We start from the raw sequence: 22,869 nt of genomic DNA, 5'->3' as shown, positions 1-22,869 counted from the left end.
ACAACTGGTGAACAGATTCTAGTTTAAAGCAGGTTATGAGCTAAATTACAACTACATACTGAGGTAAGGCTTCGAAAACTGATGTACTTCTTACGTGATCATATCCTGTGATAAAGTCAATGCAGTTTAAGATAGCCAGGTTTCAATGAAAACAAGTTCATATCGATTAAAATACAACCACATCATGGAGGGTGTTTCAACTGAATGCGTTTGTCCAACATAATGGATGTTTGAAGACGAGGCAACGGTTTAAAAATATTTTGGCAACATCAAAAAGTACATGGAATAAATCGAGCTTTCATAACTTTCGACAAGATCAATTACAATTATATTTTGGCATATCCACGATTACACAAATTACAGGCTGTTATAAACAAAATTGAACGACCAATTATAAAATCTAACATATATATATACAGATCCCGGAAACCAAAATTTCTACTAAAAGAACCAGAGGTAAGATAAGACATGTCGCTGCCACCGTTGGAGTCAACTTGCAAGGAAATTCAGATTTGGAATGATTTGAATAATTAATTGCACGGTCTAAATACCAACCTTCATGACTTCTCCAAATGGCATTGGAAGATGTATTATGATAAATCTGCAAAGAACAAATATCACGTTTCCTATGGCTCCCAGTTCTATCTATTAAAAATGTTAAACTAAACACAATCCCATATTCAAAAAAATGCGCAGAGGCGGTACTAGTAAGATCAAGTACCAGCAGAAATAATCATTTTTGGTCCAAATGCAGACAGGCACTCATTGATCGCTGCCAATGTTCCTTATCTCAACAGTTGGAATAAGTATACAATTGAAGCACCTAGGTACCATACACCAGATCTTTTTCAAAACAACACCGGCCTCTTTTCAAGATGCGGAACAGAACCAAGTTTCTAGTTACAAATAAACAGACTTCACATCATTAGCGCCAAAGCTTGTAGCACACTGTGGGCACTTGCGATGCCTACTCCCAGCAACTTTCTGGATACATGAGTAGCAGAACAAGTGGTAGCATTTTGTAATTACCACCTGACAGAAAGAAAGGGATACATAAGCTTTTCACCCCAAAAAGTCATGTTTTCTTTAAAACTTAATTTGTAAACAGACTAACAACCAATACACTCATTAGTCGAAGAAGAAAACGATAAATAAATATGTACCAAGATTCACCCATAAGCTATTTTTTTTAGCTTACATATAACCAATACAGCTTAATTTTCTTTTTCCGTCAAACAAAAATTAAATATATTTATTTATTAAAAAAATTGAAACTCCCCCCTAGCTAGCCCCCCGAGCACAGCCACACACCTTTGGTGGATAACAATTTCAGCATTTTAAATTGAAGAATATTTATATTTCAGAAAAAATAACCTCTAAAATTGTTATCATGTTTAAAAATTAGAAATGTAGAAACTAAAAAAGAATATCAGACTTCTGGTTATTTTGAGTAGCTTTAGAAAATGCTGAAATCATAACTTTTTTTAAAAAAAGTTTCATGCCAAGGATCACTCTGAATTTTGACATCTCAACCAGGCTAACACCTCAAAATTCATCAATCATCTGTTATCACATGAAACAATTTATGAAATAACTTAAATTTAAAACAATTTTATTAATGGAACAACAAAATACAACCTATGCTTTTCAGAAAATCCATAAATTAAAATCAGTTTTATATAATCTTAAAATCACTGTTTCTAAAACCTTGGTCACATTAGATGTAGCTATAACACCCCCCACCCAGAACACCAGACTCAGCTTGACCATAATCACAAGGTGCTTACAAGGAGTTTCAGACCGATGCACATACAATACAACAACTTATAAAACATATTTGCGTTTATCTCTCTCCATTATTATAATATGTAATAAATGAGCAAAGAGACAGACAGACAGACAGACCCAGAATGTTGTACAAATATATCTCCTTAAAAAATACCTCTTTTGCCCTATCATGACAGATACTGCACTTGATAATTTCCCTGTACTCTTCAAGTTCCTGATGAAGCTTTTCAGTTATTGAAGAGCCCTCATTTTGTTCTTTAAGGCGTGAAAACTTTCTCCTAGAAATCTCCAGATCCTCCTCTATTCTTTTTTTGGCAAACCTTAGTAACGAAAAGACACAAGGTTACAACAGATGTGTGCCAAAAACATTTGACAAAAATTATATATATATATATATATTATGGATTAAATACCTTTCTTTCTCAAGTTCAACTTGTAACTCCATTCTCGTCACCCTATTACTACCAATTTTTGATTGCATTTCGACCACTGTATCCCTAATCTGTTGAGTTTGTTTTCTAATATCAGACAGCCTTCTTTGTGTATTTTCTGAAGTGACAGAACATTGAAACTTATCGTCTGACATTCTTTGAAGCTGATCTGAACAAAACTTCAACTGCATACCAAGTAAGGATAAGTAAAATTCCAAAGTCATATCTGAAGTGCAATTTAAGATTAAATCAAGACCCAGCTACCTGGTCTTCAATTCTTGCAGCTTTCATATCATATAAATTCAGGGATGTGTTTGTTTGCTGGATATCTTGTTCAATTACCCGCTTCTCCATGAGCAAAGAATCCTGCTTCTGCCTTGCCCGTACACCCTCCAAAACAAGCTGCACCAATGAGATACAATAAAAAAAAATATCCAACTGACAAACATTATTATATAAACATATACCTGGTCTTCAAGAATATTAGAAAATGCTGAATGCAAAGTAGAAATTTTGGGAAACAAAATCAAAGTTGTGTCAGATATTCTCAAGAAAGTGGAATTTAAGTCTAATGCAACCTTACAAAACCAGCTTAGTAAGGTGAGGTTTGCTCCCAGTTATATATATTATAATTTGACCTTATTTCCAGCTGATGTGGACTCTTTAACACACCTCACACCGAGGACAAAACATCTCAAGCATGGAACTACAGGGAACTTGATAGCAGATGGCACAGCCCAACAAACTTGACTAGTATATGCTATGAATGGCTCTAATCAATGTTGTGAAACTCATAACATGGAAGAGGATCAGAAAGGGAATGAAAACTCATAACTCGAGGATTGTAACTATCCAAGAAAATCATTCATAGTGACTTTTTGTCAATTCACCCAATGCAATAAAAAAATAAACAATGAATTGATGAAAAATAAGCAGTGCAGCAGAAGCAAATATAAAACCTCTTCACCGCAAACAGCACCAAATGAATTAATAGAAGGAAGCTTGTGGGAAGTTGCGAGGGCGGGAGGCAAGATGATGGCGGAATCGCAAACAGCAGAATCACTAACGGTGGAGGCATAACGGTGGCAAGCTTTTCAGTACTGAGTTTCGCAATATTACGATTTTTTAGGGTTTTGATAAGTGTTTTGGTGATAAACTTTTGGGCCTCTTCTTTAAGTTAAGTTTTTTTTTAAAAAAATGGGCAGAGTCACATATCAGAGATACTCAGCGATCCTCTGATCCGACTACTGACTTGCAGGATCGCTTTGATCCGCTCAGGCAGCGATCCAGCACGGTTTCTTCCCAAAGATCGCAGGATCGTGAGTTTACGATCTAGATTGCCATTGGCTCTAATACCATCTAAAAAAAGAATTTATATCTAACTCAACCTCACAAAATCAGGTCAATAAGCACCCAACTATATATTATAATTTGACCTTATTTCTAATTGATGCAAGCTCTTCAACATATACAAAACCCTTTGATTTAAAAGCTTTTGTAACATATTTCAACAATAGTGTTAGAAAAACTAGTGTTATCTACTCTCAGGATGTCATGTGTTAGGTACAGAAAATTGTTTACTAGTTATCTTTTCAAAAGTCTATAGCAGCAGGTTCTCAAAGATTGAACCTATCATTTCCTCCTCTTGTACCGCTTTTTGTGATATTGCATGTGTGTTCCACCACTAAATGCAACTAACTCAAGCAAGCTAATTGAAATATTAAACACTTTGTTTCTCCCACTCTGTTTAAATTGATAATAAGCATGTTTGATCCCACTCTGTTTTACTCTCCAATTATCAATATAGTATTATTTCTCACTACTAAGGTTATCAAACTGGACCGTTTACATGAACTCATAGGAGCTAGGTAAACTTGACTCATAAGTTTACTTCATATGAAAAAGAAAATAATTTATACAAGTAACATACTAATTTCAAAATTTTAATGACATAGTTAAGTAAAATAAGTCCACAATACTAAATACATAAATTCATCCAAATATTACAAAGCATAAATTGTTAAGAAGAGGATGGACTTGTATTACCATCACTTGTATTTGATCCACACATTTTTAATTGCTCCCTAATTTCAATTTTCAATAACAAAAATGAAAAAGGCATATTATATAATTATTAAATCTTCTATAATTAAAAAACAAAAATTGAAAACCACCAAGCGAGCATACTAGTAAGAATCCTTATTTCGATCATACTCGTGATCAAATTTTAACTAGTAATAAGGTTCCTTTAATGGAAAGCCTAATCAATTAGACAAATCCTTCATATTCTGACTCTAATGACAAAAAAAATCCTAATGTGTCAATTAAATCTGCAATGGTGGACACACTCAATATACATGTTATTCCTTGCATGTCTTTTCTGACAACATAAAACTTCTCTAGGTTTGAACTGAAGATACCACATGCATTTTAAGTCATTTAACTGAAGATATATACAATTTCCATAACTTTTCAATACTAAAATATTCACCAAACTCATTATTGTATAGGAAATAAGAAAAATTCTCTAAATATAGTATAAGATTAGAAAGCACTCCATTCAGACAGAACAAAGGGTCATGTCATATCTATAATAAAAATAAAATGGATGTACTTGACAGTTTAAAACGAAAAGTCTTAAAAATGTATTATAAAAATAAAATGTATAATAAAAATAAAATGTATGTTTTTGTAAAATACAGAGGAACTTCTTAATATGCAGATCACAAAGACATTAGAAAAAAATTATCACTTTAAAAGTAAACTATGAAAATGCAACCGATTTCAAGACAGACTACCTTAATATTGTAATCATCTCTTTCAGTAATTTGCTGCAGCAGATGTTGGTTTTGAGTTTGCATGTCATCATATGCTTGTCCAATACTCTGCAGGATAATCATGACAACAGCAACAGATCAAAAACATTTTCAGAATTAGAAACAATTAAAGACGATAATACACAGTAAAATATGGCATTATGCATCAAAGAACTCCAGCCCATTAAGATAAGATACCTCTATTTCAGATAAGTAGTTCTCATTTTGTTTGTTCTTAGATTTCAAGACATCCGACAGATCACACATTTTCCTGAAATAGGAACAATATGGACAAATAGAGTTAACCATCAATTAATTAATACAGCAGAGTTAAGAGAATACAGTTACACACAGATGAAAGACAAAAACCTTCAGCTGTTTTCACATAAATATAGATAAACTTCCACTCTATAGAAAAAGCATAAGCAAAGTAATCACATAACTGAGAAAATAAAAAGTACAAGTTCAAATTCAAAGGATACAAACACCAACATCACATAAATATGGATAAACTTCCACTCTATAGAAAAAGCATAAGCAAATTCATCACATAACTGAGAAAATAAAAAGTACAAGTTCAAATTCAAAGGATACAAACACCAACATCACATAAATATGGACAAACTTCCACTCTATAGTAAAAACATAAGCAAATTCATCACATAACTGAGAAAATAAAAAGTAGAAGTTCAGATTCAAAGGATACAAACACCAACATGTAAGAAACAATATTTTTCTAGTATTAGAACATCAGGAGAATTAACAAAGAGCAAATATGATAGAAATATGTATAGAATATAATGAGGAAGCAATTTCACTTCAATAAATGGAAACTCAGAAATGAACAGAGAAGCTCTTATAGAAAAGGATTAAGGAAAAACAAGTTCTTGTTTATCCAAAAACCAAAATAATAGGAAAATCTGAGTAAAAAATAATAAAAATTTTCTGTTATTCCCCATTTCCTCAAGTAATTTAAAAAAAAAAAAGAGAATCAGGACAGCTTAATCTGCGTACTTAATACTTGTACTCTTATTTCTATTTGAAAATTTTAGAAAATGGACTTTAAATAAACCTAGGTCAACCTTACAAAACCAGTTTGATCAAATTTGCACTCACTTATATACTATAATTTGGTCATATCTCTAGTCAATATAAGATCTTCAACACACCCCCCTCATGACGAGGATTGGACATCTCAAACTTGGAAACAGAGGGCTTGATAGCACGTGGTATGATAAGTCCAACAAGCATTGCAAGGATAAGCTCTAATATTATCTTTAAGTTTAATTCAACCCTACAAAACCAACTTGACAAGGTGAAGTTTGCACCCATTGATATACTATAATTTGGTCATATCTCTACTCAATATGGGATCTCTAACACACTTCCTCATGCTAAGGACTGAACCTTAAGTCTAATTCAACCTCACAAAACTGGCTTGGTAAAGTGATGTTTGCACTCACATATATACTAAAGTTTGGGCATATCTCCAATTAATGTTGGATATCCAACAGAAATAATAGCAGAACATAAAAGAGTTAGAAAAAATAAACTGCTGCTACACAAATTCTAACTTTAGATAGATAATATCACCTTCATTCTTTACAAAAAAAAAAACAAGCAACCAAAAAGAAATAAGACCAAAAGAACACCTCACCATTCATGAAACCTTCGTAAAGCAACCAGATGCAAATTGCAATATTGAGATAAGATAATGTCTACGTTTATATTTTGCAATTTCACTTGCATTTCTCTATTAGAGTTTCATAGATAGTGTGCTAGTTGTTGACTCAGCATTGAGTCATATAGCTTTCCTATATCACTCTTTGTACTGTCACTCTTATCATAATTTCATAGTTCATTTTATCTCTGTTATGTTTTCTCTTGTATCTAGTATGGCAAAATAGAATAGATAATACATCTTACAGTAAGCACACGTGAGAAGCATAGACCAACCTTTTAGAATCTTCTAATTTCTGTCTCATGTCCGCAATCTCAGCTTCACCAGCAGCCAGCTTTTGTTGTGATCTGGCCTCTGCTTCATTGGCTTTCTTAACTCGAAGTTCCAAGTTGTGCTCATCAAGTGATGATTTCAAACTTTGAACATGTGCCCAGGCTCTATATTCTGCTTCGCGTGCATCCATGACATCCCTGCACACACAGATCTCCGTTAGTATTCCACAATTTTGTTGCAAGTGCTGGGGAACTTATCATGGAAAAATGTTATTAGTTCAACCAAAATGCCAACCATAGTAAAAGTTTTTCCTTTATTTTTCTAAGATTATGAAGAAATCATAGTTTTGAAAACCATGCATCAATTGGGTGCAAGATTATTATATACAACAAATGATATTACATAACAATACAAGATGTAAGTATATATAACAAATAAAATAGAGACTACAATATCATTAACACTTGACAATCTCACTAAAGTTGAAGCTTGAATCACAACTGTGTCCAACTTCATGCAGACATGGTTAACTATGCTCTCATTATGTGGCTTGGTAAAAAGTATTGGCCGGAAGTTCCCAGGTTATGAACTGACTTGAGGAAATACAAGCTTGTTGACTATTTCCCCAAATCAAAAATGAAAATTAGGCTGTAACAATATGAATCCTTTGATAATTTTGAGCTAACATTACGATGTCAAAATTACAACCCCTTCTAAGAGACATGGTGAAACTAATGGAAAACAACCTTGAGAGGACTGCGCACACAAAAGCTAGCCATCATAGCTGGAGAGCCCAAAGCCTTTTATATCCCATGCTTGAATCCCACATTTCTAATGTGGGACTCAACTCCTACACATTGCAATTGATCGTAGCACTGAGTTTTTAGCCATCAACATCTCTACAGCCACTGTGCTCAATAGTTTCCAGTCATCTCTAACCTCCGTCCATTCCTAACCAACTTGTCACTGTCCTGTCAATGACTTTCTTTATCTCTATAATCTTCCAGACCATGAAGTTGAAGAGATTAATTGGTGGTTTTGTTTTCATTGCTCTAAAGCTTGTACAAAATTATGTTGAAGGTGGATACCTCACACACCCTTTGGAGTTCAGCTGGGCGATGTATTTTGTAAGAAATCACACGGATGTTGTAAGGATTTGAAAATAGATTTGGCTAACTATGTAGTTATGAACAAATTTCTATCTTCATGGAAGAGATGGAAACTGTCTTTGGAAATGTAACGGAACACTATCTATGCTTAAAGCAACAGGCATTTCTGAGATAGTTCTTGTTAGATATATTATATGGGCCTATGCCCATCTCTATGTAATGCAAGTTACATTATATATATAATATGTTCCATTGTTCTGCTTGAGACACACGAGGATACCATCATACAATATCTACCATTTATTTCAGAAACTGGTACCCTCCTGATAGACCCCCTGTCCATCGGTTCCAAAATCATTTGCAGAAATCAGGATTTTCTGACTCCCTGAGCTTGAAAGGGTGACATTAGTGTATACAAATTGGTTTTACTACTTAGAATGTAAAGGGGTGTCATCACCCTAAGGTGGCACTGACAGCAGTAGTACATAGTGACAATTACAATTCATTTGTTGGGTGCAACAACTGTAACAAGGATCAATAATTCACTCTCTCCTTGTAAAATACATCTCGTGTCAGCTCAAATCAATAGATAGAACATTCATATTCTCTCAATATTTGGTCGACTAAATTCTCTCTACAATTACTTTTAATATATGTATTTAAAATTTCAGAATGATGGTCATTTCACTATAGCAGTTTCATGGTCATCAAGTCCACTTGTGCTATTCAGGAGTGATAAAAACTATGCTGCTAATTTTCTTCTAATGTCCAATAAAAAGAAATTTTAACTTTGTTTCCACAATTGTTTTGTTCCTAAATTTCAGAATAAAGGTCATCCCACTACTATAGCAGTTTCATGGTCATCAAGTCCGCACTGCTAATTACACTGATAAAAACAATGCTGCTAACATTTTTTCTAATGTCCAATAAAAAGAAATTGTAACTTGCTTCCACAATTCATTTGTTCATAAACATTTGTCCAGAAAGTTCTTTCAAATGTAAAAACCTATTCAGAAAAAAAATAAATATGTAAACCAGAACAATTCAGAACATAAAATGAATTCACGATCATGATTGAAACTCGAACCTTGAATCAATGGACTCACGTCTAAACATTTCTAACGTCAACTTCAAGTCCAGTTCACTTTCTCTCAAATCTTGAAACTGCATCAAAAGCAAAGCAAAGTTTCTAACATGAAAGGACATGGAGGATTACAAAATCAACTCTATCTGCCTGATTAACATGTATAAGACTTGGCATGCAACATTAATTTCATTAATTGTGTTCTTCTGAAGTCAGAAGTGACCATTGAAATACATCTTGCAAAATAATTAAATTAATAATCCCTATATACTATCCCAGTAAATGAAATTGCAATACTATAGACAATACCAAATAAAGTTTTTGATACAACATATAGAGACAAGCTCAAATAACCACACTAATGCAGCACAGCTTAAGTTTCTTGGTCAAATACAACATACCACACCAAGCAGCCTCTTTATCTCAGCAAGTTGACTGGCAGACCTAACAGAAAATGCATCACATTCTTTTACCTGTTATTTAAAAACAAACTTTCAGGACCTGTGAATTTATGCTACCAAAATGTGGAGTTCACGTAAGCAAATATACTAACCTTCCTGTCAAGAATATTAGAAACAGACTGCATATCTGCACGCAAAGAATGGATGTCTGAAGCTGATTCTTTATATTTTCTTAGTTGGCTTTGCATAGACCCCATTTCTTCAGGAAACGAAGAAACCAGAGATTTAAATTCAGCAATAATTTGTTTCCTTCCTGAAGCCAAAGCAAAGGAAGCACAAATTATAAAACCAAACAGTAACAAAATACCTGCCTTCAACAACAAAGGGAAGGTGGATCCAAACCTGGCTCTCTTGCTTCTTCTTTCAGCTTATTTTCAATCATATTTCCTTCCTCTATCTTTTTCTGTATCTCAGAGTGTAGATCAGCCACTCTAAAATCTGAAACAGCCACAGATCTTTGAAAAATATCTGCTAAATCATTTTTAATGTACCACTCTCGCTCCCTCCATGTAAGATTATCCTTTTCAACCTATAAAGAGATAACAAAAAATTTGGTTTGGAACGGGAGCTCATAATCAGTATTTTATTCTAGCAAAAAGGGCAACAATCAAAATGCATAACTGAAACTACCGACCAGTTACAACCTGTAGTTTCTCATATAAGGCCTGATACTCCAGAACATCTGATTTTGACTTTTCTATCTGATCTCTAGCCAATTGGTAAGCATGGGATGAAGTAATACACTTGAAATTCTTCAAAGTGTTCTGATCCAATCATTCAACATCAAAAATTACAGCAATAAAATGAAAAAGAAAATGCCAATACATGCATTTTTTACAATACAAATACTAGAGCACTAAGGGAAACAAACCTGTAGATCACACAACTGCTGTAATATTCTTATTCTTTCCTCATGAAGACTTTTCAGTTCCATTAATCGAGTAGAACCTTGGTCCTGAGAAACTCAACAATTAAGGTACAATATCCTACAAAATCTGAAACTAAATCAAAGAATCCAAGAACAATACCAGTAGATCCTTCAAAGTAGATTCCATATCTTGCAAGTCCTTTTGCTTGTCTCTGATCTTATCACTAGGAATATGCGTACTGCCAACATTTAAGACAGGGAGAACTGCCCCTTTTGCAGCATCTCTCTCAGCCTTAAGAGCTGCAAGTTTGTGATTGCTTTCTTCTAACTCTGCAACAGCGCTAGCCAGTTCCCCTGAGAAAATCAATAACAGTAAAAGAAATAAATTGCATATCGCATTCCAACCTTCAAAGCATAGAATAGGTGACTAGTAGGAGCATATTTGTTTTCTCTTTTCCTCAACCTTTTCCAGACAAAACAAGAGAATATAAATGTTAAAAGTTCAAGTCTTGTTCAACACAAAAAAATTATTAAATACATATCCATCAATTGCAACTATTGGAAATCTCACATCATCGACTAGACATATGACAACATAATATTATATATGTGGGTGCAAACCTTATCTTGAAAGTCATTTTTATAAGTTTGAGTTACACATAAATCCCAAAGACTAGCAAAGCAAACTAACAAGGTTTGTTGGACCATACCCTGTGGTGTGTCAAAGATTTTCCATCAACAAGATATTGGGTCAAATTATAATATATATATATATGGGTGCAAACTTCAGTTTGCAAGGTAATCTTTTAGGGTTTAGTTAGACTTACATCCACTTTCTAAGAGCAACAAATTTAAACAAAAGTGTTTTAGAGAAATAATGAGAACAAGCAAAATGTAGACAACCATACTATACAAGATCTGCACAGCTGAGAAAATACCAACACAATACGTTATATTATTAGTGTAGAGGCAACATCAAATATCAAATATAACTTTACATGACAATAAGTACAAAAGAACTTAAATATATAAAGAAAAAATAATTAAACAATTTACACAACACAAATCATGATTTTTTTATACCAAAAGTTGTAATAAAATTGTAAATTGCATAATGTCAAGTTATCCAACATTTTAGCATAAGTCAATTGTCATCCAACTCAACCACATGGTCCATGGGCTAGGCAATTAACCATACCATACATCACATACTGACAACCATGGTTGTCAAACTTGCAAGTCAACTTGTTGACTCATCAGAGTTCACATTTCCACACACCCTTATCGAGTTAACTCAGAAGTAAACTCAATTTTTGACTAAACTCGGCAAACTTGGAGTAAACTTGGTGAACTTGATTAAACTTGCGAGTCTACTCAGAGTTGGTAAGTTCAACTGGATTTTCGTTTTAACCCAAAACAGTGAGTTTAGGGTTCGCGTTTCGTTTTGGTGTTGTTGCGTCTTCTCTCGAGTGCGGTGGTCGTGCTTCTTCTCTGAACAAGTGCGGCAGTGGTGGCGATCGAGCAAACCAAGTCGTGCGATGGTGGCAATTGTGCAGAGGAGGTCGCGCAGTGGTGGTGGTGGTTCATGCGGTCATGCCGTTGCAGTGGTCGCGGGTGGCAGGTCGATGGTGGTGTCGCTCATCATATAAGATTATAGAGATGGGTTGTGCTGGAATTAGGGTTGCATTGTTTTGTGGTGTGATTTAGGGAATTAGGGCTTTTTTTTATTGGGCTGCACTAAATTGGGGTTTTTTATTGGGCTGCACTAAATTGGGTTTTTTTTATTTAATTGAGGTGTAGATTTTTTTTGTTTGGAGTGCTTTTTTTTATTGGGAAAACATGGTGCAAATATTTTTTTCATGTGAAGTAGAGTTTACGAGTCGAGTCTACGGAGCTCCCACGAGTCTACGTAGACTCTCGAGTTTGACAACCATGTTGACAACCTTTCATGACTACATGATGATGATGCTTAGAAGGCCAAAAAGAACTTATAACAAGGAATTTGCAACTGAAAAGGTGGGTCAACTTGCACCTTTGATAACCACACTGGCAAATCAGGTTTCTTGTTAGACCTAGGTTAGTATTGAGAAACTTCAATGAAACAAAACTCTATCAATTCTACATATAGTACCTAAATTTTATTAACACCATCACATTTAATTCTATAAAATGTATACCATAAATTTTTATTTATTTCCAAAATTCATCAAAAAGAAAAAATCCACATTCAATTTTGTAAGGAATGAAATGTCTTTCCAATTTCATCTTAAACAATATTCATGTTAGAATAGTGTATATCATCTTGTCTCAACATAATTGAATTTCAACAATAGTGATTGTTTAGAACTTGTTAGGTTTGAAAGGTTGAGTACATGGTTTTTGGTTTCGAGTAGGCATGGTGGAAGTGGTTTTCAAGATTGTGTTTGACGATGTCAAAAGCTTTTTGGAATAGGTGGAGTAAGGTTTGGTGTTATTATATTTTTCCCCGTAGAACTTTGCCAAAGACAAAAGAGTGTTGGGAGTTTGAGCCAAAATATTGCATTGAATATTTGTTTTCAACCCATTGATAAAAAAAATCTAATAGTTGTCATTTTCCATATGAACCACAACAATTGTTAACCATTGAACATCATGAGTAGAATAATACTCAAAGCTATTTATCCTTAAATATCCCTTGAAGAACATATGTACCATCAAATTGGGAATTCGTACTTGAATGGAAGTGGAACAAATTGTGATTAGCCAGTAGTCATAGTGGAGTGTTGTCCACCATCAGAGTGAGAAATGGTCATATCTTCAAGCATAGACATTCTCAAATCAAGTGGAATATTCATCATCACATTTAACTGGTAGCTCCAAGATTTTCTTAACATCAATATCAACCTCTTAATGGGTATTCTCAACCAAGGCACATTATCAAACAAATAGTTCTATTTTTTCCTCTTCATTCAAGCCACTAGTGACAAGGTCTTATAGCATGAATTGAGTGCATTCAAACTCTTAAAGGTATAAATCTTCAGGAATTTATTTCTTACGAATTTATTTTTGCCAAAGAATATATTTCTTAAGATTTTATTTTTGCTCTTTCGAGCTCACATGGAATTTTATACCAATTTACTTATCCCCATGCACCTCAATATAGTAGAGAAAAAATAGGCACTTGGTTGAAAATGCATGGACCATACTACCAAGTCATCACTAAGGGGATGTTAGTTTTACATCTTTGTTTTCTTATCAATAGAATGCCTTCTTTGTCCCTTGATAATAAATTTCCTTATCCCAACCTATTTCTAAAAGAACCTCTATTTCATGTTAAAAATTTCCTTAGTCCCTTATATTTCAAATGCACCTTTATTTCATGTTACTCCATGTGTCTTTTATTGTGTGTTTTGAACATTACATGTCTCCAAGTGTGGACAAACTCTAAGCAAGAACCATCAAATATGTCTTCCTAAGATATTTTGGCCTTCAATAAAGGTATTGTTCTTATTCTCCTAATACAAAAAGGTATTATGCGCAGTGTCACCTTTTTTGAAAAGACATCCTTCTTCCCTTCTCTTTAAGAAGTTGACTCTGTGTCTTATTGTGTGTTTTGAACATTACATATCTCCAAGTGTGGACAAACTCTAAGCAAGAACCATCAAATATGTCTTCCTAAGATATTTTGGCCTCCAATAAAGGTATTGTTCTTATTCTCCTAATACAAAAAGGTATTATGCGCGGTGTCACCTTTTTTGAAAAGACATCCTTCTTCCCTTCTCTTCAAGAAGTTGACTCTACCTAACATGTCTAACCCATCTAGTAGTTGAACACTTTTTTCTTGTTTATGACCCCCAGTAATAAAGATTCTAGTTGGCCCATTAAGTACTCATTCTACCTTAATTCCTCATCCTATTTACAATTTTCTAAGTTATCGTCGCTATCCCATACCTACTTTTATTCATTTTGATTGTCTTCTATTAACATGTGACTGAAACACTTGATCATCCTAGATGGTGACAAGCCATGTTTGCTGAAATGTAGGATCTTGAACACAATCACAAATGGGACTTGGGTCCTTTTCCACTTTAGTAGAAGACATTTGGCTGTAAATGAGTGTGTAAACCCCTAAAGTATCAACAAATTGTGAGGTTGATCGCCTTGCTATGGCACCTCTTCATCAATTGGAAATTAAGAATGTTTTCTTTCATGGTGATTCGAAGGAAATCTACATGGAGCAACGTCCTGGATTTGTTGCTCAAAAGGAGCCTATATTTGTTTGTAGATTGAGACGACCTCTCTATGGTCTCAAGCAATCTCCACATGCTTGGTTTGGAATGTTTGGTCATTGTACAAACTTTTGTATTCAAACATAGTCACCCAAACTATTCAATCTTTTATTGTCATACATCTCCTTTAAAATGTGTTTATCTAATTGTGTTTGTTGATGATATAGTGATTTCATGGAACGATGCTACCCAAAATTCCTTACCTAAAGCAACATTTATGTAAACACTTTCAAACCAAAGATTTAAGGAGTCTAAAATACTTCCTAGGCATTGAAGTGGCTCAATCAAAAGAAGGAAGTGTGATATCGGAAAGGAAATATGGATTAGATATCTTGAAAGAAATAGGAATGATTGATTGTAGACAGGTGGATAGTCATATGGATCTAAATGAAAAATGAATGCAAAACAAAGTGAGCCATTCTCATATCCAAAGACATACAAATCAATTGTGAAAAAAACTTATTTATCTCAGTATTACTGGGTTGGTCAATTTATGCAACCTGCTTGCATTGATCAATAGAATATTGTCCTCCACATTCTCAAAAACATCAAAACGGCTACAAGACAAAGACTACTTATATGAAGATAAAGGAAGGATCCAAATATCTAGATATCGTAATGTTGATTGTGTAAGGTCTCCTATAGACAAACTTTCCACTATTGGATATTGTTTTTTATCACATCAGACCAAAAGGATTATCTTGAAAAAAAATCTTTGTAGTAGCCTCTACTCAATACACATGGGGTCTGTTTGTTTCAAAGAGGGGTATCGATCCTTAAAAAATCAGAGAGCATGATAGCCAAAATGAAGAACACAGAGAAGTAGATTTCAGATACACCATTCAGAACACAGGTATATGGACCAAAGGCCCGAAATCAGAACAGAGTACAAAAAAAATCAATAAGAAACTCATCAAGGACCAAGATGTTGACAATGGGGACAGATCATGGAATGAGGGGGATGGACTGTCAAGATGCAGAGAAGAGCAAACAGGCATGGGAATATGAGGGCAGAAGAGATTAAAGCAAATTAGGTCAAAATAAGTTGGTTTATCTTTGAGAAGTGGGTTGCAGAACACAACCCGCAATACACGTAAATTAACAGAGCAGGACTGGACAAATGCACACATCCCTTGATCCAGCAATCTTAGTTTCCAACACACTTGTTCCCAAAAAAACGAGATCCCAGTTGTGATGCAGCACAGGTGGCTTTCTAAAAAGCTAAGATAGTGCAATTTTCTGACATAACTCATGATCTAGATAACACAATTTTCCATTGTAAAACAGAGGCAGTCAGACATGGTATTCAGTGTTTAAAGCTCCATTTCATTATTTTTTTTTTCTATTTCAAACAATATCTCATCAGCATTATATTATCTGTTAATTAAATAACAGAAGAAAAAAACTCATAGGCTTCTCCGTACTTTACAGGCACAAAACACAATTTTCATAGTCACTTCAAGACGCAATAGTTCACAGTGGGGATAGAATGCATAAGAACACAGTAAAGCAAATTTACCTTTTAATCTTTCAAGGTCAGCTTTATATTTTGCATCAATATCTCGCTGAATTTGGAATTCACTTGATAGAGACTTGTGCTTTAAATGAAGTTCACTGAATTCCAATCTCAAGTTTTTAACTTTCACATCTAGATCAGAGGACAATTTCTGCCTACAAAAATCTATAAACCAGCAGCATAACCAAAAAGGCACAAAAACTGCTCTGAAAGAATAACATCAACATTCAACAATCATATACAACAAGCACACATATCTTACCATCTACAGGAACCTTTTTCAGTAATTCAGTATGCAATCCATCCATCAGAACCCAAAGATTATTAACAGCTGTTGCCATATTCTTTAAAATGTTTTTAGTTTTTTCAGTAATAATTTCTCGATGCTCTTCCATCTGGTTTGCATAGCTATATGCAGTTGCACATTCAGTTGCACTAGTTTGCATTAGACGGCTAAGAAACACACCTTGAACAGTTGATGGACCACCATCTGGCAAACAGATCAAAGGATCCTCATTAGCTAACACACTTTGCCAAAGTTCAGACTAATAATGTTTCTGACATAGTATGAAAAAATCAAGTAGTTTCAAGATAGGTTGAAAATAATTCAAACTTCAAGGGAATTTTGAAGAAAAATAGATATATTATTGTAGATTTAACAGAAAAACATAAAAACTAGAAGTAGGAAATACCAAATATCATTCCAGGCCAATAGTTCCAACCACAGATTAAAAAAATATGCAGCATATTTAAAATTTTAAAAACAATAGTAACAAGATCCTTATCCAACTCAAGTAAATTGATCTAACCAATAGAGCATTATAGAATACATAATTTTTTTTCTAATTTCAACAACACTACAAGTTGGTAATAGTTGAATGGAAAACAATTATACACACATAAATGCACTTGCTAAATAATTTCCAAACCTAGAAAGAATATAGTGAGAAGGACATCATACGCAATGAATAACAAGTCATTTTAAACATTTAATAGGAAAGTCAACAAAATGGAAAGAATTAGCTGTATAGATAAAGCAGTGTACATTGAGAAACTTCGGAATATAGAAATAATATCAAAACAAATTTTTATTAACAATAACCAAGTACATTGAGAAAAATCATCAATGAAAGTAAGAAGTAATTAACACGGAAAGTTGAACCGACACGACTAGGACTCCAAATATCTTAATGAATAAAGTCAAGAGGGGACGAAGCGTTTTTATTAAGTCGAGAATCATAGGTAAGACAAGTTTGTTTTCCTAACTGAGAAGACTCACATAGAAAAGACAAACGGTAAGAAAAAGATGGAGCCATAACACATTTTGATAATAATAGGATGACCTAAGCATTGATGCTCGCAGTAGAGATACAAGCAAATGATTGTGACAAATAGTATAACCTTGAGACCCATATCATGCTCCAATAGTCTATCCAATATGCCAATCATGAACAAGAAAATAACTACCGACAAAAACAACAAAGTAATTTTGGTAATGACGAGTTTGCTAATGGAGATTAAATTAAAAGGACAACCAGGAATATAAAGCACAAAATCAAAGGTAAGATCACAAGAGGGTTGTGTTTGACCAATGCCATGAACTTTTAATTGAGAGCCATTTCATGGTTATAGAGGGTAAAGAATCCAAATAAGATAGATGAGAAAAGGAACTTGTTACCAAACATATGATCAAGGGCACCAAAGTGAAGAATCCAAGATCCAAGGGAGGAGGACTGAGAAGTTAAGGCTACAATATTACCAGACTAAGCAATGTCAATGACAGGTTGTGTATGTTGCATGGCTTCCTTGTATTGTAGATATTCTTTATAAGCATCAACCGAAGTTGAAACCTCACTAGATGCTCCCTACTCCCTAGTTAGTGTTAAGACAGCTGTTGTGTTTGTTGCAACAGCTGTCAGTTTATTAGATCCAGAGCTCTAATTTAAGTGATACATAAAGGAAAGAAACCATAGACACACCTAGTGATAATTTACATGGTTGGTTTTTCGAGAAGGTAAGCCTACAATTGATCACTCTAGTTGATTTCTATGTTTAACTCAAAAGTAATGCATGCATGCATAAAGTGTATGAGGTATAGGCTTTATTGTAAAAAGAATACACCTCTGAGTAGCTAAGAGCTACTCCTTAGTGTTATGACAGATGTTGAGTTTGTTGCAACACAGCTATCAGTTTGATAGATCTAGAGCTAAAACAAAAGACCTTTCCACAATCACGAGTTATATAACAAAAACCATTCATGTTTTACTCTTTATATATGCTCTGTTATGCTACAACACATGAGATGCACATTTCCCATTTGAACAAAGAAAAACTCCAAAAAAAATTACCTTCTTCTTTTGCCTTCTGACATAAACTTACATCAATAAGGCAAGGAAAGTATTATTGTTGCAGCACACTTATGAAGGACCAAAATTAAAAACCACAAAAAAGATGTATACATTTAATGTTTGTATCTACACCTCACACAGAAAGTAATGCTTTCTGTATTATGATTTGGTCTTTCATTAAACAGTTCATTTAAAATTTATAGAATATACAACTAGATTGCAATAAATCTTCCTTAAATTATATAAACTGAAACTTTGGGAGTAAGTTTTCAATTCTTTCCACCAAGAAGAAAAATTATGGATCAGATGTTGGTTGAACAAAACCAATTATATTACTGTCATTACATGCAATTAAACAAAGAGTTAAATCAATCTCACAACAAGACACAAAAATTAATAGACATGGGCAAATGATCTCACCTTTCATGATTGATGCAAATCTATTGCCACGTGACTCTCTCATTTGTTCAGAACACAACTCCAAATCATTAACCATCTACAAAAGAATGGAATATACCCAGTAAGTCATTATCATACAAACCATAGAAAAATAATTAAGTAATCACGTAATATAACAGAAACATTATGAGCTAAAAGAAATGGGAGCCAATTACCTGCTCCCAAGATTTCTTGACCACTGATAAAGTGGGATCATATGACTTTTGTCTATCGTTCTGTTGAGTAAACCTATTCTCAAGAGCTGCATACTCTAACTTCTGAGTTTCTAATTTTTGTATAAGCTTTTGATTTTGATACTGAAGTACAACAATATCAAGCTGAAACATAAGAAAATGCAAGTTTAAATATAAACAGTGATACAGTTTATTAGCTCAGTTCTTCTGGTGATTCAGTAAATGAGATGCATTTTATGTACTAGAACTTATATGGCAAAATAGTGTAATAATGTCCAATAAGGATATGGAATCCACAATCATTGTATAAGCATTAATTTTTGAAGAAATGAAACTAAATCACCATTTTCCTGTAAAACAAAATTCTCTTCCTGCATGGCAATCAAAGAATCAAACCATAAAAACATATGAATTATAGCCAAAGCAACCCAAAGATAGAAAATATTGAAACTTATTAGAGCAATACATTTGCAGGTGTTCAAAGGCCCGATATATTATGAAACAAAAAACAATTTAACAAAATAAAAGTGAAAAAGGCATTGCATAAAGTTATAACCATTACTGCACTCACACTAACAAAACAAAAATATAATCAATTACAGAAATTACACAAAATAGTGCTAGATATTGATATGAGAGTAACGCAGAAATTACACAGTTCATTTGCTTAAATGTCCAAGTTCAGATCAAAAGCGACGGCAACCAAGGCGTGCCTCACTAGGTGGGTAAATAAATCAAAAGAAATCATTGTTTTACATTAAATCAAGGTTCAGACAAATTCAAATCAAGCCTGAACTTTCGGTACAAACATATGCATGTTATGTAATTTCAGTCAAAGCACGAGTAGGCTAAACATTATTTGAGTTCATAAAAAAGGGGCAAAAAATGATAACCACTCAAAACCAATGACATGTTTCGGATGACAAATTGGATATTTGAAACACAAGTTTCAGATATCAAGGAAACAAAATTAAATCATCGAGCGAAAGAAAGAAAAAAGTGGCACCTTTTTGTCTTCAGAAACGGGCAAGAAGGGTAGCTTCTTGGCAGTAGCAGCTGCAGGTGTTGGAGACAAGGAGCTAAAGTGACGTCGTTTTCGGTCTGAGTCACTCATACTCCCCATTGAAACCAGACACACACAAACCCTAAAAAAAACCACCCACTTCACTCACATCACAAAATTTCAAATCCATTTGCCACAAAAAACATAATCCACAAGGTGCCCCACTGACCTCTAAACAAAATCACAAACTTCAATTTGAGAATAATCAATCACTCAAAACCCTAATTCAAACCCCGCCCAGTGAACATGAAAAACATAAGGGAAATTAAAAAATATATTTTTTTCCGCGCTATCTATCTATTTCGAGGCCCTATCGAGAGGAACAAAACCTAGAGTTTGAATATGTGAGTGTTGTGCTCTCTCCTTCTCACAGCTCTGTGCATAGCTGTTTTCGCTCTTTTCTCTGGAATGAAAAGGGGGAGAGGAATGATTTGTTTTTTTCTTCAACCAAAATGGTTGTAGCGTAATATGGGGAAGTTTACGAGGGTATTTTCGTAATATAAGGATTCACGCCGTTTGTGACGCGTCTGTGTAAGTTTCTGAATAAATTATGAAAAGATGTCGAAAAGAAATTATGACAAAAAACGGAAAGAAGATAAATATATTAACTAAATATTGTTTAAATATTTTTATTTTTATAAATTCGAGATAAATTTATTTCTAATCTTAAAGTTTAAAATGACTTTTTGAGTAGGTATAATTTAAAAAAAAAGGTAAATATGGAAAATGGATGTGCTAACCTGTAGGTACTCATTAATATTTTTATATAAATAAATTATTGAAAAATCTTTCTAGTGGCGGATGAGTTTTTATAAGGATTTGATACAATTACAAATTTATTTATATTTCAAGGGAAAGACACATATATATATATATTTTGGACAGGGTGTTCAAGATTTTAGTCCAAGTATTTGGGTATGGTCAATTCGATTTTGGACTTACAATTTTAATAGTAAATACAGTGAAGGGTAACTAAAGTAGAGACAAGTTACATAGTGATGCCTAACATGAAATTTTTTTATAAAAAACAAATTAAAGGAGAGAAAATATTAAGTTTGGTCCTACGTTAATATAAAAGTTGTTAGTTAAATATATGTTAATTATATAAGTTGTTATTTAAATATAAGTCAAAGTTGTTGGAATAAAATAGTTAGCACTCGAGAGTGATGATGCACATGTAAAACACAATGTTATTTTCATGTTGTGCACGTAAAACACAATGTTATGATTAAATGTTTTCAGTTGAGATTATATTCTCATGGGTGAAAGTTGTTAAAGGGCTATAAATGGGGCTTGACACCCCGGTAAAGTACACTGTTTCTGAGTACTTTAGACTGAAACTGATTACTTACTTTGTATGCTCTCACTGACTTGATCGTCAGAATGTGATCAACAGGTAGAGTCCATCTGTCTCAGCGAATCTTTATATTAGTAGATAAATTTTCAATGATGCGAAAATTATTAACTTAATGGTAATGGAGGTTTGTATGGAGAAAAAAGCCTTTTAAGAATGTAGATCAAGTTACCTATTTCCTTTTTAAACATAACTCTTTCTTTATGTGATTAGTCTAGAGAGAATCAATCTAATACATTTGCATAATCATAGAGACTATATAAATTTCTTAACAATATTATGGGTGTTCCAATATTTAATTTTATCTTATAATTTAGATGTTGTATGGAGAAACTCACTTTTAAGTAATTTAAATGTTTGGGTATCAATTATTTCTAATTTGATTTGAGTATGAACTCAAATGAGTTTTGCACGAATATTTCTTGTGAGAGTTAATATTTGATAATGATCCAAAAAGATGATATGATGCCTTAAATGTAATATGAAATTAAAAAAAAAGACTTTTTCTTAGGATAAACTAATAAAATTTGTCCAAAATTTCCAACTAAAACAATAAGATTTTGACGTAAACAAGGATAAGAAAGACTTGAAGATGGAGCAGAAGAAGAAAAATAAATAAATACAAGAACATGATAAAAGAAAGAATAAAAAGAATATCTACGAGAAAAAAAGCTAAAAAATTAATATTTTAAATTATTAATAATTACATATATTTTCTCTAAAATTAATTATTAATAATTACATATATATTGAATAAATTTATAAATCTTGAAAAGCAAGCATTTATTTATGATGGCAACAAATAGAACCAAAATAAATGATAAATATATATCAATTAGGTGTCGAAATTTCAAAAGGCAATTGCCTATATATGATGGCAACAAATAAAAATATATTAATTACGTTTCCAAATCTTGGAAATAAATATTATATTAAAATTGGAATTATTTTTAGATAATTAAAAAATTATAAATTAGTTCGTACGTAACACAGGAGGATTTTCTTTTTTTAATTGTTTTTTAGAAATTTAATGATGATCATAATAAATAAATTTTAATTATAAGAATTTATAAAATTAATAATTATGAATATATTGAATAAATTTCTAAATCCTGAAAAACAATTATATATAACTAGAGAATAAATCAAAAGAGTATACATATAAGGTATAAAATTA

General features: G+C 33.1%; 1 protein-coding gene across 2 annotated transcripts; it reads right to left on the bottom strand.

The window, feature by feature from the left end:
- Nucleotides 1–277: 277 nt before the first annotated feature.
- On the bottom strand, nucleotides 278–20,808 carry LOC137823576 (E3 ubiquitin-protein ligase BRE1-like 1). Of its 2 annotated transcripts, XR_011083150.1 has the most exons (20): nucleotides 20,282–20,808; nucleotides 19,258–19,419; nucleotides 19,064–19,139; nucleotides 16,558–16,785; nucleotides 16,299–16,460; nucleotides 10,672–10,865; nucleotides 10,515–10,598; nucleotides 10,288–10,407; nucleotides 9,986–10,172; nucleotides 9,736–9,896; nucleotides 9,584–9,655; nucleotides 9,186–9,262; nucleotides 6,992–7,186; nucleotides 5,234–5,306; nucleotides 5,018–5,104; nucleotides 2,484–2,621; nucleotides 2,202–2,404; nucleotides 1,943–2,108; nucleotides 722–1,032; nucleotides 278–601 (listed from the first exon to the last, which is right to left on the bottom strand). XR_011083150.1 is itself a non-coding variant. In XM_068628765.1 (19 exons), the coding sequence occupies exons 1-19, from the start codon at nucleotides 20,396–20,398 to the stop codon at nucleotides 901–903; spliced, it is 2,634 nt and encodes an 877-aa protein (XP_068484866.1). In that variant the 5' UTR covers nucleotides 20,399–20,808; the 3' UTR covers nucleotides 278–900. The 2 variants fall into 2 exon arrangements, 1 of the variants encoding a protein (XP_068484866.1); XM_068628765.1 differs by having other exon boundaries at nucleotides 278–1,032.
- Between the last annotated feature and the right edge of the window lie 2,061 nt (nucleotides 20,809–22,869).

This window comes from Phaseolus vulgaris, chromosome 8 (genome assembly GCF_000499845.2).
Source record: "Phaseolus vulgaris cultivar G19833 chromosome 8, P. vulgaris v2.0, whole genome shotgun sequence".
NCBI classification, from domain to species: domain Eukaryota; kingdom Viridiplantae; phylum Streptophyta; class Magnoliopsida; order Fabales; family Fabaceae; genus Phaseolus; species Phaseolus vulgaris.
Note: the sequence above shows the minus strand (reverse complement) of the source record. Positions and strands in the feature narration are given on the sequence as shown.